General features: G+C 44.2%; 1 protein-coding gene across 3 annotated transcripts in view; it reads left to right on the plus strand.

Moving 5' to 3' along the window:
• Positions 1-17340, plus strand: part of ARHGAP4 (Rho GTPase activating protein 4) — a 256952-nt gene that overhangs the window by 152415 nt on the left and 87197 nt on the right. For all 3 annotated transcript variants that reach the window (XM_040322987.1, XM_040322988.1, XM_040322989.1), the window contains exons 4-5: positions 6731-6793; positions 16907-17089. In XM_040322987.1, the coding sequence (XP_040178921.1) occupies positions 6731-6793; positions 16907-17089 (246 nt within the window). The remainder of the gene's footprint in view (positions 1-6730; positions 6794-16906; positions 17090-17340) is intronic.

Below are 17340 nucleotides of genomic sequence, written 5' to 3' on the forward strand. Positions count from 1 at the left end.
AATCCTTTTTTTTTTTTTTGGTTTTCCATGCCATTATCCATAATGTCATTCACAATTACACCTTTCCCCAGCTGTGCAGCGAAAGTCTCAGTGAGAGGGGCTTTTTACAATACCACTGCCAAGGGTCAGGGGACAATGCTCGCCTTTTATTCACATGACTTGAGTTGCAATTTATAATAAATTGTCCCTACTCCTATGATTTTGCCAGACAGCTTGTCTCCATGTAAAAGTGGTGAAGTAAATAAACACGTGAAATAAAAAATCATGTACGGAATACCATTATTAAAGGTGTTAAATTGCCTACAGATATCGAAATGCAATATTTTTAGAATAATGGTCCTTTTAAGGTAATCTCCAGGCAAATTGTTGATATTGTTTCCTTGAGATTGATACAGGTATTCAGGAGGAGGAAGGCGTGCTTGCATGAGTTGTATTGGAAGTGGACTTTTTTTTTGTACACGCGACCGGGGTTTCCGGCAGTAAAAAGTCCGATGGGAATCCCGGGGGGAGAACCTGCTCTGTAACTTTCCCCCTGTATACACCAGAGGTTTTCCCGTCTGGAAAACTGCGGTGAGAGCTTTGGCCGGGAATCCCGGCCATGTGTATGCTCCACCACAGTATTTCTGATAGGGAAACTGATGGGAAAAAGACCGCCGGGAATCGCGGCAGGAAAAAAGAGAACATTTTCTAATTTTTCCTGCCAGGATTCCCGCCGGTTTTCCTGTCAGGAAAACTGCCATGAAGCATGCACACGGCCAGTTTTCCCAGCCAAAAGCTGTCATTGCAGTTTTCCCAACGGGAAAACTGGTCGTGTATACAAGGTATTATGCTGCGTACACACGACTGTTTTTCGGGTTCTAAAAAATTAAGTTTTTTTTTTATGTCATTTAAACCGATCGTGTGTGGGCTTTAGAGCATTTTTCATGATCTAAAAAATGGGCATTAAAAATTTCAAACATGCTCTATTTTTTCACAACGTTTTTAACGTTGTCGTTTATAAGGTTGTAAAAAATGGTCGTGTGTGGGCTTTAACGACCTGAAAAAAATGCCGTGCTCAGAAGCAAGTTATGAGAGGGGAGCGCTCGTTCTGGTAAAACTACCGTTCGTAATGGAATAAGCACATTCATCACGCTGTAACAGACAGAAAAGCGCGAATCGTCTTTTTCTAACACGAAAAAAACACTAGTTAGTTAAGTTAACACGATTTTTTTTGGTATCCTAAGCGGTGCTTTAATTTTTTTTTAGGTTGCATGTTTAGAGTTACAGAGGAGGTCTAGTACTAGAATTATTGTTCTCGCTCTAACGATCGTGGCGTATGTAACCTGTGTGTATCTGGCTCTGATACTACCAGTGCCTACCCAGCCACTGACTAGTATCTCTCCCCAGCCTGTCCCCACACACCCTCTCACCTGCTGACCTGTGGATGGGGGAATCACTCCTGCAGTGTTATTGTGTTCTGCCAGTGCGTACAATGATCAGTGTTGCTAACTATAGCTGGCAGCACTGATTGTTTTGGGAAAAACCTAACAGGCTGGTTATACTCAAGTCGATTAATAGATTGACTTGTGTAAAACCAGCTAGCCCATACATAGATTGACTATGGCTGGTCTCTGCATAATTGGCGTAATTTCTTTTTTTTCATTCAAATTTAAGTTTATTTTCAATAAAATAAATACATACATTTGTATTAAATTAGCAAGAAATAAGTCAATAGCACGCAGAAATATAATAATTTAAATACATTTCAATTCATAATAATCATTCCTGTCTTATTAACTGCCACTTATATCTATCCATCCTATATGCTCTACACCATGTGGTGAAAGTAAGGCAGTTCACATAAGCTAAATTAAAAGACTATTTCAAAGTAATACTTTAAACTTGAAAGAGAAACAGAATATTTTCATATATCAAGGAATTCCTAGGTCTAGCGTTATCACACAATAAGTTATATAAGGGATAAAACTAATTGAGTGTACCAGATTAAATTACTTAGAATAATTAAAGGATAAGATATCCGGAGTGCATCAACCTCTCCGACACCCCTAACGGGAAAAATTGGCGTAATTTCAATCCATGTATGACCCGCTTAACCACTACACAGTCCCTAAATATCCTTCCACTCCTGTACATAGTGCTCACTGTCATACTCTCCACACTCCTCTCCTGTACATAGTGCCCACTGTCATACTCTCCACACTTCTCTCCTATACATAGTGCCCACTGTCATACCCTACACACTCCTCTCCTATACAGAGCACCCACTGTCATACCCTCCACACTCCTCTCCTATACAGAGCGCCCACTGTCATACCCTCCACACTCCTCTCCTATACAGAGCGCCCACTGTCATACCCTTCACACTCCTCTCCTGTACATAGTGCCTGCTGTCATACACTTCTCTCCTGTACATAGTGCCCACTGTCGCACCCTCCACACTCCTCTCCTGTACATACTGCTCACTGTCATACCCGCCACACTCCTCTCCTATACATAGTGCCCACTGTCATACCCTCCACACTCCTCTCCTATACATAGTGTTCACTGTCATACCCTCCACACTCCTCTCCTATACATAGTGCCCACTATCATCATACCCTCCACACTCCTCTCCTGTACATACTGCCCCATCATACCCTCCACAATTCTCTCTGGTACGTACTACCCTCTGTCATACCCCCACACTCTTCCTGTAGATACTGCCCATTGTCATACCCTTCACACTCCTCTCCTGTACATAGTGCCCACTGTTAGACCCTCCACATTTCTCTCCCTCACCTGCACATACTTCCCACTTATATACCGTCCATACTCCTCCCCTATGTCGCTTACCCACAAAAACAGTTCTTTAAAATTATACTGAATACCCTCAATGTTACCAGCTCTAGAATGGACACACTTTTGTTAGTTCAACTAAAGGAAATCTCAGTTCTTATATTTGTTCTGCCCCATTATTAGTACTCATTTAATTTTGTGATTACTACTATGATGTATAGAGGAACATCGGGGATCTCAGCTACTCTAAATATAGCACTTATATAAAAAAGTGTCCCTGAAAATATTTTTTAAATGTTGGCAACTGTGCACTTAGGCACTGCCCAAGGGCCACTGGGTCAGTAGGGGGCCCCATGAGAGGCTCCTGGGATCCTGTGATAATAAAGCGGTAGTAAACTTTCCTGACATTACTACTTTTTAGAGGCCCTGGGGTAGGTTATGCCACAACGTACAAGTATGCACAGCATATTAGCACATTAGTGTACACTTAAATTTTCAGACTGAGCCCTCCAGTGCTGCGCTGCGATGAATCAGGCGGGGCCCGGGCACTTCCATCTTCACCCGGTCTTCCTTCTGGGTTCTGTGTCTTTGGTCACTTGCCTTGGTCGGGCTGCGTTCATGTCTTTCCCATGCATTTATTTATTATTGATAAAAGGCCCCACCAAAATCCTCAGCACCAGGCCCATGATGTTCTTAATCTGGCCCTGGTTACGCCCCTGAGAAGGACAATGCATTCATATGAGTGTTTTAGAAAGAAGAATGCGCCATATTTTCTTTTTCAGCAAGAGAAAAGAATCCCCCATATATGAGTCTTTTGGAAGAAGAATGCCCCCTTATATTCTTTGTCAGCAGAAAGAATGGCTTCCTAAAGTGGTGCTTAACAAGAATAAGACTTGGTGTTCAGCAGGTGCAAATTCCCTCTTACAATGATGGTTGGTGGGAAGGATTAAGTCCCCTCTTGTACTGCTGTTCATAAGGAAGAAGCATGCCCCCTTAGATTTGTGTTCAGTGAGAGGGATGTATTCCCTCTTATACTGCCATTCAAAAGGAACATGAATGCCCCCTTAGGTTTGTGGTCAGTGATGAATTCCGCCTTAGGCTTGATTCACATCTATGCATGTTGCTTTTGATGGTTTCTGCAGTGCTTTTTGCTGTGCTTTCCTTTAGTTTTTTCTGCAATTGTGATTTTGCCACGGTTTGAGTTTTGCTCTTTTTTTTCATTCACTGCATATAGCCGATTGCTAAGAAGCCGACCGGACAGCCGACCGCCGCATCCTTGACAACCGATGAGTCATCCGTTGTCGGCTGAATGTAAAAAAAAGAAAAAGAGAATTGCCGGCCCAAAAAGATTGTATCCCCCTACCCATTCACATGGGGGGCAGTATCTGGGGGAGCTTCCGGATTATGATAAGACCCCCACAACCACCGGCAAGGGTTATGGGTAAAAGGTCCCCCAATAATATTGTTCAGGAGGGGGGGTCCTCGCTCATCCCCTCCCTTTCCTAACCTGCTGGGCTGCATGCTCTGATAAGGGTCTGATATGGATTCTGGGGGGGACCCCACGCCAATTTTTTTTTTCAATTTTAGCGTGGGGGTTGTCCCCTCAAAATCCATACTAGACAAAAGGGTATGGTATGGTTTTGGGGGGCCCCATGCTGTGTTTTTTTTCATGAGTTTTTTATTTATTTTTTAGCTGGCAAATTGTATTTCTTTTTTTACATTCATGACTCATCGGTTGTTAAGGACACGGCGGCTGGCTTCCCGGATCACTCCTTAGCAACCAGCTATACACAGTGAATGTAAAGCAAGGAAAAATAAAAAAAAATACACATCTCGTAAAACGCAAATCGCAGTGAAATCGCGATTTGGATGTGGGTCCATTGAAGTTTATTGCATGCAAAACGCTGCATTTTGTGGGAAAAAAAGTCCCTGACTCTTTCCCAAAACAAAAAATGCATTCATGTGAACGTGTTCTATAGGAACCCATGTTAAAAATAAATAAATACATTTAAAAAAAAATGCGTGTCAGAAAAATATGTCCCCAAATTTGTGGCCGGCAAGCGTGAAAATGCCCCCTAGCATGCATAATTAGTGGGGGGAAAAATCCCACCAGTGTTTTTTGTCTCTTCTGGAGATTCCACTTTCAGTCAGAACAGGGAGTAAAGCTAACATTTCTTTAATGGGGACATAATATTTCTAACCCTTCCCCCACGCTCAACCAAAACTAGATTTACTTCTGCATTACAAACATAACTCATTATAGATTCACTTGGATGTAGTCTTGGTTAGATGTGGCCCGTTATGGGAGGAGTTGAGTTTTGGTGGATTCAGGTGGGGAAGTTTGACTATTTCAAGAGGTCATCTTTCCTGTCTCACTTCCTCTACTTTTTTTATACACATTTTCACATCATTCTGTGTTGTCTATTGTGTTCTAAATATACATAACTGTTCATATTACAAATGTTAATGTCGAGTTTGGGTTTGAGGTTATGTTGCAGATAATTGCTAGGTTTTCATCTATTTACTGACAATTCTGCTTAAAGCGGGGGTTCACCCAAAAATAAATTTTTAACATTACATTCAGCCGATGTTTTTTTTGTTTTTTTTATTCCCCGTACATACCGTATTTCACCGCCGCTTCCAGGTATGTCTTCTGCGGGACTGGGCGTTCCTATCTGATTGACAGGCTTCCGACCGTCGCATACAGCATATCACGAGTCGCCGAACGTTGGTGCGGCTCTATACGGCGCCTGCGCACCGATGTTCGGCTTCTTTCGGCAACTCGTGACGCGCAGTATGCGACGGTCGGAAGCCTGTCAATCAGATAGGAACGCCCAGTCCCGCAGAAGACATACCCGGAAGCGGCGGTGAAAATAAGGTATGTACGAAAAAAGCCGATTGTCATTGGGACAACTCGGCTGAATGTAATGTTAAAATTTTTTTTTTTTTAATGAACCTCCACTTTAAAGAGGAACTGTAGTGTGTTCACATAATTTGTAATGTTTTATATATATAATACTGTGATCCTGTACTTGCCAAATATGCTGCAGAAGTCTCCCTCCACTTAGTCTGGCTGCAGCCCTTTTTACTGTGGGCAGCTGAAGCCACTGCCTGTTCACTTCCTGGATTTACACAGACACACAGAGGCACACCTACAGCCAGTGGCGGCTGGTGCTCAAATTTTTTTTGGGGGCGCAAACAAACGAAAAAAAAAACATCAAATGCAGCCACTGTGCCCATCAAACGCAGCCACTGTGCCCATCAAACGCAGCCACTGTGCCCATCAAACGCAGCCACTGTGCCCATCAAACGCAGCCACTGTGCCCATCAAACGCAGCCACTGTGCCCATCAAACGCAGCCACTGTGCCCATCAAACGCAGCCACTGTGCCCATCAAACGCAGCCACTGTGCCCATCAAACGCAGCCACTGTGCCCATCAAACGCAGCCACTGTGCCCATCAAACGCAGCCACTGTGCCCATCCATCAATTGCCGCCACTGTGCCCATCAATTGTCGTCACTTCGCCATGCCATTGTCGCCACTGTGCCCATCAATTTCCGCCAGTTTGCCCCTAAAATGCCGGAGATTCTCGGTCAGCCATCCTCGGATCCTCCTCCACGATCCCTTGAAGTAGTCCCGCCCTCGATGTCGCTTCAGCCAATCAGGTTACCGGTAACCAGATCCGGTGAACCTGATTGGCTGAGATGCGTATCAGTGTTAACCAAGTAACGCGCACCCCGTGCGTCCCCTGGTTAACTATTTGGAAGCCGATTACAGCCCCCAGACAAGAAATAGAAAGTGGCCTGTATAAGGTATTTACTGGCAGAAAAAAAATGTTTTACTCTCCAAAGTTAAAACAACAACTAGGGCAGAAGATTTAATAGAAAATTTAAAAAATTACTGGAGTTCCGCTTTAATGTTTAGCCTAACTGTGTTTACCTTTCTTCCCTGCAGAGTAAAGATATTGGGGCTCAGCAGCAGGAAGATCTGATGAAGCTGATGTCCGAGCTGCAAGGGGTGAGTACTGCACAAACAAACCTAACTTTCCCAGCACACTTACCAGCCAGCCTGCAAAAAAACAAACAATTAATGTTAAAAATAGAGGGTTTAATTCCACAAAATGTGCAAATATATGTCAAAGCCACAGTGCCTCGCCAAGGTGTGGGTACCGGCCTGCCAATACCAACATCTTTTTAGGGTTTATGCTGCCTTTGGACAGTCTGTCTACTCTAGATTGTTTTTCCAGCCTGTCCTCACTCACCTCTCAGGAAATCTTGAATGAGAAACTCCTGGCAACACATAAAATCAATCGTTACACTACACAAACTGTCCAGGAAACGCAAATCAGAGTTAAGTTGTATAGAGTATTTCTAGTAAACATGTATTTGGGTTTTTATACAGTGCTGCCCTTAAAAGAGAAGTTGTTTTTTGCCTTCATATTCATACTTACCTAAGTGGATGCAGCATCTGTCTCTACATTGAGAACCGAGCGATTGAACATCGCCGATCTTTTGGTTTTCAGAGCTCCATGAGCAGAGAGCTGTAGACTGTCAGTCACAGCTCTCTGCTCTTTTTCCTCCTTGCTCATTGGATCGCTGAGCTGTGGAGGGGCGGACGCGACCAGCTCAGGCTCTCAGCTGCTCGCTGACAGGCTGAGCCGGGTGTCAGTCCAGTCATCTGCCAGATCCAGACTTTATTGTCGGGATGACGTGGTGCCTGGACTGACTTCTGTGACGTCAGCGGAGAGTGGACTTCAGCTCGCTCTCTGGTGAAAACGGGTCAGAGGAGTGCAAAACAAATTCCTGTGATATATTGGAGAAGTACAGCCACACAAGCTTTGTCTGGACTTAAATTCGTTTTAGATGTTATCTGAGTTAAGTTTTTGGAAGCTTGGTCTTGCATTTTATTATTGTATTGAAGTGCTACTAAGCCCAGGACCCTGCATTCGCTATATCTGGTCTTCCACAGCACACAGAACACGGACATGCAATTATTTTAGTAAATATAAACTGCTAAATACCTTTTCTCATCAGTAGTATATAGGAGTCTTGTGACTTCTATCGGTGCCTGGTTAAAGCTTGTAGGAGGAGTTTTCATACTGCACTAGCTGTCCTATCAGGATGCAGGACCCCTGACCCTCTGTCTGGACAGTGCTGCCTGGCCCTATGCTGATCACATGCAGACTTCCAAGAGAAAAAAACCTCTCTAGCAATACACATCAAACTGAGCATGTGCAGACTGACTCCAAAGGCTCTGTCTTATCTGCACATGTTTTGGAGTCATTGGAAGAAGAGGAGGATCTGTTCATACAGGATCAAACTGCCTTTTTACACAATGCAGGGCATTAGCCCTTTTAAACTTGTAACACGCCTGCTTTACTGCATATACAGACTGATTTTACTGCTGTAGGTTTCATTTTAAATTTAGAAATTTGTCAATGACCCACTTGGGGGAACTCTCAGCCTTATTCAACCCCTTTAAAAACTCTTGGAATCATCTGTCGGCTTAGGGGCTCATGCATATGGCCGTACCTGTCCGCACAGCAGAAATTATAGTGTTTTTCCCAGCCAGGGAGCCAACAGGTGCTGTGCAAAACTACATATAGAAGTTAATGTCTGTATGCGGCTACAGTACAGACCAAAAGTTTGGACAAACTTTCTCATTCAAAGAGTTTTCTTTATTTTCATGACTATGAAAATTGTAGATTCACACTGAAGGCATCAAAGCTATGAATTAACACATGTGGAATTATACATAACAAAAAAGTGTGAAACAACTTAAAATATATTTCATATTCTAGGTTCTTCAAAGTAGCCACCTTTTGCTTTGATGAGCTTCAAGAGGTAGTCACCTGGCGCAGCACCCCATCACTCTCCTTCTTGGTCAAATAGCCCTTACACAGCCTGGAGGTGTGTTTGGGGTCATTGTCCTGTTGAAAAATTTATGATGGTCCAACTAAAACGCAAACCGGATGGAATAGCATGCCGCTGCAAGATGCTGTGGTAGCCATGCTGGTTCAGTATGCCTTCAATTTTGAATAAATCCCCAACAGTGTCACCAGCAAAGCACCCCCACACCATCACACCTCCTCCTCCATGCTTCACGGTGGGAACCAGGCATGTAGAGTCCATCCGTTCACCTTTTCTAAAGACACGGGGGTTGGAACCAAAGATCTCAAGTTTGAACTCATCAGACTAAAGCACAGATTTCCACTGGTCTAATGTCCATTCCTTGTGTTCTTTAGCCCAAACAAGTCTCTTCTGCTTGTTGCCTTTCTTTAGCAGTGGTTTCCTAGCAGATATTCTACCATGAAGGCCTGATTCACACAGTCTCCTCTTACCAGTCCTAGAGATGTGTCTGCTGCAAAAGGTGGCTACTTTGAGGAACCTAGAATATGAAATATATTTTCAGTTGTTTCACACTTTTTTGTTATGTATAATTCCACATGTGTTCATTCATAGTTTTGATGCCTTCAGTGTGAATCTACAATTTTCATAGTCATGAAAATAAAGAAAACTCTTTGAATGAGAAGGTGTGTCCAAACTTTTGGTCTGTACTGTATATGCATTGTGAGCTGGGCATAGGTAGCTGGTATAATGCTCTCTGGGTTGAGCAACCTTTTTAGGCACCAATATCAGTCCAGTAATGTCTTGGCAAAGAGTGGGAAGTTTATTTGTTCTATTTACACATGTCTCGGCTTTTACTACATATACGCAACCCTAAATACCAGGCTGGCCTAGTCTACTGTTTGGCATCCTCCATATACACTGTTGTTGTGTCCATCAAGCCTCAGCTCTAGCAGACATGACCTGTCTGCTCCCCAGGCTTCAGATCACTGACTGTGTTCCTCAGGCAAACCTAAATTGTCTGATAGGGAGCAGTGCAAAACCTGTAGTGGATCAGAGGTCTCAAAATCCCAAACAGGACTTTTACAGGCTCCCTGTGAGACACTCTACTACACCAAACACCTGTGACCCACCAAGAGTGAACTTGGGATATGGCGTCTACGTTTCTCATCTTCGTATTTGGTCGGTGTTTTACCATAAACAATTGCTCCCACAGAGCTTCAATCCGCCTGTTCACCCATCTATTTGTCTTTCTTCATGGCCATCCATTTCAGGAGAGCATAGTAAGTCACCAGGTCACAATGGAGCCCTAACAAAAAATATCTACCTAGTGATTATCTACTGGTCATACAAAGCTGGGTCTACCTAGAGCTTTGTGAAGTGAAGCCCACAAGCACCTATTTCCGGGATGCGGTGAATGCTTATTTCCAAGCATTCACCGCTCGATCCCGCGCATGCTGCACGCCGTCAACACTGAGGGTTGCCATCACAACGGCCATCACATCACGCAAGATTTTGCTGGGTGGCGTTCCGCACTGAATTTTGGGAAGCATGATGCTTATCTCCCATGAGACAGTGTGACGACGGGGGAATACAGGATACACGTCAACTCCTGTGGGAGTGATAGACCGGATGTAACAACATAAATAGAAAGGTATTTAAATGGCAAAAAGATATTGGAGTAACGATGGAATATCTATGCAATTTACTAAATGCGATAAGATAAAGTTGTAGATTTGGGTGGAACTCCGCTTTAAAACAATAAATGAAATCCAATGAAAATCTGCTAGTGTTTACCCAGCTATACAGCTTAAGTTAGAACTTGGTTATTGACCTCCAGCTACCTCCTTTGTCCACTTGCCCTGTGGGTCAAATTCTTTTAGTCTGGATCAATGTATTTGATGGTCTCTTATTGCTCGGTCAGGGTTTAGTGCCTCGCACCAGCAATCCTATGTGATTTCTGCTTAGCTCTTGTTGGTATCCTTTTGTTCCCTTTATAATTACTAGTGCTTAGTGTGTTCCCTTTTGTATTCCTTGATTGCCATTTCTTGTGTTTCATCCTTTTTTGTCTGCTAGTATATACTGCCTGGTCTCTCTGGGGTATTGTCTTGTGTGCTGTATCTTGCTGTCCCTGATTGTGTCCTCCTTTGTCCGTCTGTGGTTGCCAGTTAGGACCACACACTGGGTGTAGCCTACATTTGCTCTTGGGAAGACCAGGCATTTCCAGTCCCTGCACCATGATTAGAGTCCTCCACCGCCAGTTGGCAACACTAAGCATTCTTACTCATCTATACTTCAGTCTTTGAGGTTTTCACACTGACCTGCTGGTATCTGGCCCAAACCCTGGTTTTACATGTTTATCATCTCTGACACTAGTCGCAGCCCTGGGGCCTAACATCTGTTTGTGATCAGTGGAGTCCCGCCGATCGTCATATTTGCTAAGCGGTAGGAGTCTGCCTTTAATATAATCTCAGGGTTGGCTGCAGCCTCAGCATTCCTTTACATTTGTTAGAACTAAAAAAGGAAAATCAAGTTTTAGGGGATGTCTATTATTCAAGCTCAAGCTCTGTGCAGACTTATGGATAAAAGGGAGAAAGTATTTAGTCAGAAGGGGAAATCATGATTGACTGCAGAGAAAAGAACAAGGGAACAAAAGATCCATCAAGAGTAGGGATGAGCCGAACACCCCCCTGTTCGATTCACACCAGAACCTGCGAACACACCAAATGTTCGTGTGAACTTTAGAACCCCATTAAAGTCTATGGGACTCGAACGTTTAAAATCTAAAGTGCTAATTTTAAAGGCCAATATGCAAGTTATTTAATTTAATAAGGCTTAAAGTGAAACAATAAAAGTGAAATATTCCTTTAAATTTCGTACTTAGGGGGGGGTGTAAAGTATGCATGTGAAATAGCGCATGTTTCCCGTACTTAGAACTGTCTCTGCACAAAGTGTAATTTCTGAATTTAAAAATTACTCGCGGCTATAATGAATTGTCGGCTCCTTGGCAATTCAGAGAGAATTCATTCATAAAACAAAAAAGCGTGGGGGTCCCCCCAAATTCAATTACCAGGCCCTTCAGGTCTGGTATGGATATTAAGGGGAACCCCGCCGTCAATTTAAAAAAAAATGACGTGGGGTTCCCCTCAAATATCCATTCCAGACCCTTCAGGTCTGGTGTGGATTTTAAGGGGAACTCCACCCCAAATAATAAAAAAAATGGCGTGGAGTTCCCCCAAAAAGTGTGAGGTCTGATTAAGACATTCCTGCCTGCCATGGCAGAGCAAATTATTGCTGGGTGTAAAGTATATGTATAGACTCTCCCATACCATGTGCAAAAATAATAGGTATTAACCATTATAAAAAGTTTCAACCATAGAAATTAAATACAACCAATCCTGGTAAGGTCTGCTGGTATGGGATGATGATTGTGCGCACTGAACTTGCAGCTTCAAGTAATCAACTGAGAGACGTCACCAACACTGGAAGCATAAAAGTTAGGCCCGGAGTGAAAAAAGGGAAGCCTAGGCCGACATGATTGAGTTAAATGGGGTTTGACATAGGAGGAGTCTTTTTGTGGATCAAAAGTAAACAGGATTCAAGTGGTACTAATGGGATTGGTAGATAGGGCAGGAGGAGGTGGGGCTTCAGGAGTTGGAAACGTAGGAAAGCCTTGGAAAGCCTGCATTTGGAAGAGAGCTTGTTCGGGACAAGTTTCCACCCGTTCTCCCTGATTGCTTTGTATTCTTAGGTATTTTGGAGTGGTAAGTGTGGTTGTTATGGCAGCTGGCGGGGTGCGAGGTCTTTGAATGTCTTTGAATGTGTTTTTATTATAGCCAAAATTTACATTTGTGGGGATCTGTTTTGGCTACGGCTCCCATTATTCTGGTTAGTGATATCTGTAATTATTGGCTTGTCTCCGAGTCAGTGTTTCTGCAGCTGGAGGCCTAAATTTCATTTTTATGCAGGTACTTGACATAGATGCCTTCAAGGACCTTGGGGCCCCTTTAAAAACTGTACTGAATGTTAACCACTTCTCCACCGGGCCTATTCTGGCACTTCTCTCCTTCATGTAAAAATCATATTTGTTTTGTTAGAAAATTAATCAGAACCCACAAACATTATATATATTTTTTTAGAAGACACCCTAGGAAATAAAATGGCGTTCATTGCAACTTTTTTTCTCGCACAGTATTTGTGCAATAATTTTCCAAATGCCTTTTTTGGGGGGAAAAAAAACTGTTTCATGAATTAAAAAATAACAAAACAGTAAAGTTAGCCCAATTTTTTTTGTATAATGTGAAAGATGATGTTACGCCGAGTAAATAGATACCCAACATGTCACGCTTTAAAATTAGCAATGTGATAGGTTGTGTAACCATAAAATGTCCATCCACAAATGGAAGCCTCCCCAAGGGGATTAGAATCAAAATCCAGCAGGAGCTACAGAGTGTAAAAGAGATAAGAGGCGCCTCTAAGTGTAGAAATATGGTTACATTTCATGAAGTTACAACATTTAGCAACTCACATTGTTGATGATTAAAAGAGGCAAATCTAAGTATGCAGTTATCCAGCGTAAAGCTGTCCACATAGACCGTCCTCCTCCCCACCGGCTCTCACTGCTGTCTGTCTGCAATCGTGACCAGGAAGACTACCCTGCAGTAGAGCGATCTGAAAGTGAGGCTTGAACCGCTCATGGAAGAAATAAGATCAATGGTGGTGCAGTGGATGGTCTATGTGGACAGCTTTACCCCGGATGCCTGAATACTTAGATTTGTCTGTTTTAATCATCAACCATGTGAGTTTCTAAATGTTGTACCTTCATTAAATGTAACCATATTGCTACACTTAGAGGCGCCTCTCTTCTCTTTTATACTCGGTTGTGACATGGCGCTACTCGTCTATCAAGACATCGCTTGTATATCAAGTCAAAATCGATTATGTATTAAAACATTTTTGCTTGTCTTGCAAAACGCTCTCAAACCAAGGTTTTACTGTACAATGAATACCATGTTAAAATAGTTACATACAATCCCACATACTCCATTCTATACCCACAGTTGATCCAGAAGAAAGTGAAAACCCCAGCAGAGCGTGATCCAATTTGCTACAGCAGGGGAAAAAATTCCTTCCCGATCCCCCGAGAGGCAATCGGATTTTCCCCGGATCAACTTTACCTATAAATGTACCCAGTTATATTCTGTACATTTAGAAAAGTATCCAGGCCTTTCTTAAAGCAATCTACTGAGCTGGCCAGAACCACCTCTGGAGGGAGTCTATTCCACATTTTCACAGCTCTTACTGTGAAGAAACCTTTCCATATTTAGAGATTAAGGCCCGGATTCACATACATCGGCGCATATTTATGCGGGCGTAGCGTATCTAATATACGCTACGCCGACGCAGCGCAGAGAGGCAAGCACAGTATTCACAAAGCACTTGCCTCCAAATCTACGCTGGGTTTCTTAGTCGTAACTCGTCGTAAGTGGAAGTGGGCATGAGCCATGCAAATGAGGCTAGACCCCATGTAAATGATGGATTGAGAGTCATAAAGATACAAATAACGTACGGCGCCGTCCCGTGGACGCATCCCAGTGAGAATGCGCAGAATCACGCCGGAACTACTTCCTAAGATACGACGGATCACTGCCTACGGCGTGAATGTAACCTATGCCCAGCTCTATTCACGTACTACGTAAACGACGGCTCTGTTCCCTGGTCCATACCTTTGCATGAGTTGCGCCTCCTATATGGGGAATAACTTTACGCCGGACGTACGCCTTACGCAAACTGCGTATATTATGCACCGGGCGCAACTATGTTCGTGAATCGGCGTATCTCCCCCATTTACATATGTGCATAGAAAATCTATGGGAGCGGAAAATGCGCCCAGCGTAAATATGCGCCCACGATACGACGGCGTAGGCAAGTTATGTCGGTCGTTGGAAGCCTATTTTTAGGTGTAACTCAAATTGTGGGCACGGCACACAGATACGACGGCGCATAGATAGACTTACGCGGCGTATCTCGGCGTAAGTGCTTTGCGAATCCGGGCCACTGTCTCTCTTCTTCTAGACGTAAAGAGTGCCCCCTTGTCCTTTGTGTTGACATAAAGTGAATAACTCAACACCAAGTTCACTATATGGACCCCTAGTTGTTGTTTTATAGTTTCGTAATATGTAGTATAGCTTCACAATATATGAATTTATTTTATCTTTAATTTTGTATGCTCTTGGGATGCATGTGCAGTCAATACTGTGGTTCAACCAAAACTGGAACTATTCCAAAGCATAAGCTGCTGGACTTTGTTCTACTGCACTGCACCCACTTCCCTGTTCATTTCTTTATCTTTATGACTCTTACTTCTCAGTTTTTTAGTAACTGAACACAAAATGTGTGGCTTATATCAGTAATCAAAGAAAACTTAGACTCATAACTTCTGCTGTATTGCTACCATTTGTCTTCTTTCATGTTCCGTTGTGGCCAGAAAAATTCTCACAAATCAAGGGTTACTCGCCACCAGTTGCCCTGCCCAACCCCTACCATGTCCTGCCCCTAGACATGCCCTCATAAATTATCTCATGAAATGACACTTAAATGTTTTATGCAGAATTAAGTAAAAAAAAAAAATATTAACAACAACTTTATCCATGCCCAAAAATGCAGCCTGCCCATGTCTACCAATGCAGCATGTGTCCCCATTGCAGCCTGTGTCCCAGTGGAGCCTACCTGTGCTGGGTAAGAGAGAGGAGAGTAGCCGCCGCCGACTGGTTGTTCAAAGCGCAAGGAACATAACCGCTTTCAGTCCAATAGCTGTGTTCCCGGCGTCACATACTGTAGCTTCTGGCTTTTAATAAATGGACACTTACCTGTCCTGGAATCCAGCGATGTTGGCACCCGTAGACATTGCGGGTAGGGCAACCCGGCAGTGTAGCCTTTCGGGAGAAGACATCGAGGGAGCGGGGAGAGAACGGCACTAACCCGAGGAAGGTACGTGCCGGGCTGGGGCACAAACTGGCTGCAGTTGGGGGGGACAAACTGGCTGCAGTTGGGGGGGACAAACTGGCTGCAGTTGGGGTGGACAAACTGGCTGCAGTTGGGGGGGACAAACTGGCTGCAGCTGGGGGGACAATCTGGCGGCAGCTGGGGGGAAAATCTGGCGGCAGTTGGGGGGACCAAACTGGCTGCAATGGGGGGCACAAACTGGCTGCATTTGAGGGGGCAAACTGGCTGCGTTTAATGGGCACTGTGGTGGAAATTTAAGTTTTTTTTTTCCCCCAAAAAAATTGAGCACCAGCCGCCACTGCTCCTTATATTGGTGATCAGTGGGAAGAATGTTCCTTAAGCTGGTGGCCAGTAGGAAGAATGCTCCTTATATTGGTGGCCAGTGGGAAGAATGCTCCTCGCATTGATTGTCAGTAGGAAGAATGTCCCTTGCATTGGGGGTCAGTGGGAAGAATGCTCCTTACATTAATGGTCAGTGAGAAGAATGTTCCTTACATTGGTGGTCAGTAGGAAAAATGTTCCTTACATTGGTGGTCAGTGGGAAGAATTTTTCTTACAGTGGTAGTAGGTAGGAAGAATGCGGCCCAGGTCATTGGTACAGTGGTTACCTAACCAACAAAAGAGAGGAGGCTCTGCCAAGAAGCATTGGTGCCACTGCTCCAGGAACCCCTAGAAATCTCTGGAGGAACCCTGGTTGAGAAAGGCTGCCTTAAAGGAGAAGTACAGCCAAAGCTTGTTTGGCTGTACTTCTCCTGTGGATCACAGGAGTGCAGTTCATTTTGCACTCCTGTGGCCCATTTTCAGCAAACAGCGGGCTGAAGTCTGCTGACGTCACAGAGCCAGTGAGGCGCTGAGAGCCTGAGCTGGCCGCTCCAACCCCTTTCACAGCCCAGCATCACAGTGAGCATGGAGGGGGCAGAGCAGAGAGCAGCGACTGACAGTCAGCAGCTCTCCGCTCGCATAGCCCTGAGAACCAAGCGATAGATGGTGTTAGATCGCTCATTTCTTGGTGTTGGACCCGGCGGGGGGACAGATGCAGTATTGGACCAATGCTGCATCCACCCAGGTAAGTATGAATCTCAAAAAAATCATTCCCCATACTTCTCTTGTATGCTGTATGTCAGTGGCAAAGTACCCCCTTACTTCGGTGGTCATTGTAGGTGGGAGACGAATCTGCTACTGCTCAAGGACCCCCTTTCTTTGGTTCTTCATTCGTGCTCTTGACTGTCTCGCCTCTATCGAATAGTGCTTGATCACTTACTTTATCTTTTCTCCACAGGCAGTGAAGACCTACCAGCTATACCACAACGACTGTCTGAACTCTGAGCACAAACTGAGGGAGGCCGAGAAGCAAGAAGAAAAGCGCACAGGCAAAGTGAGCGAGCAGACCGCAAGCTCACCAGTAGCCGAGAGGGGGCCGAGGCGCAGTTCCCTAAAGAAGACTGAGAGGCTTGTAGAGAAGGTAATGTTGCCAAAATCAAACAGCTAATGGCTCTTTCATGCGGGTGGCCAGGGGGCGGTAAAAGCAGGCAGTGGAGCTGTAATTTTACCATCATCTGACTGCCAACTTAAACAAGGGCATGAAGAGGCTCAGGGCTGTACACATGCTGGGCCCTCATCGCAACCTTCCTGCAAAATCACGCTTGGTTGGCCGCCCTTTCGAGGGTGTGAGGGCGACTCATGTATGGGTATCCTAAGAGGCATTAGCTGCAG

Source organism: Rana temporaria, chromosome 9, assembly GCF_905171775.1.
Source record: "Rana temporaria chromosome 9, aRanTem1.1, whole genome shotgun sequence".
Classification (NCBI taxonomy): Eukaryota; Metazoa; Chordata; class Amphibia; order Anura; family Ranidae; genus Rana; species Rana temporaria.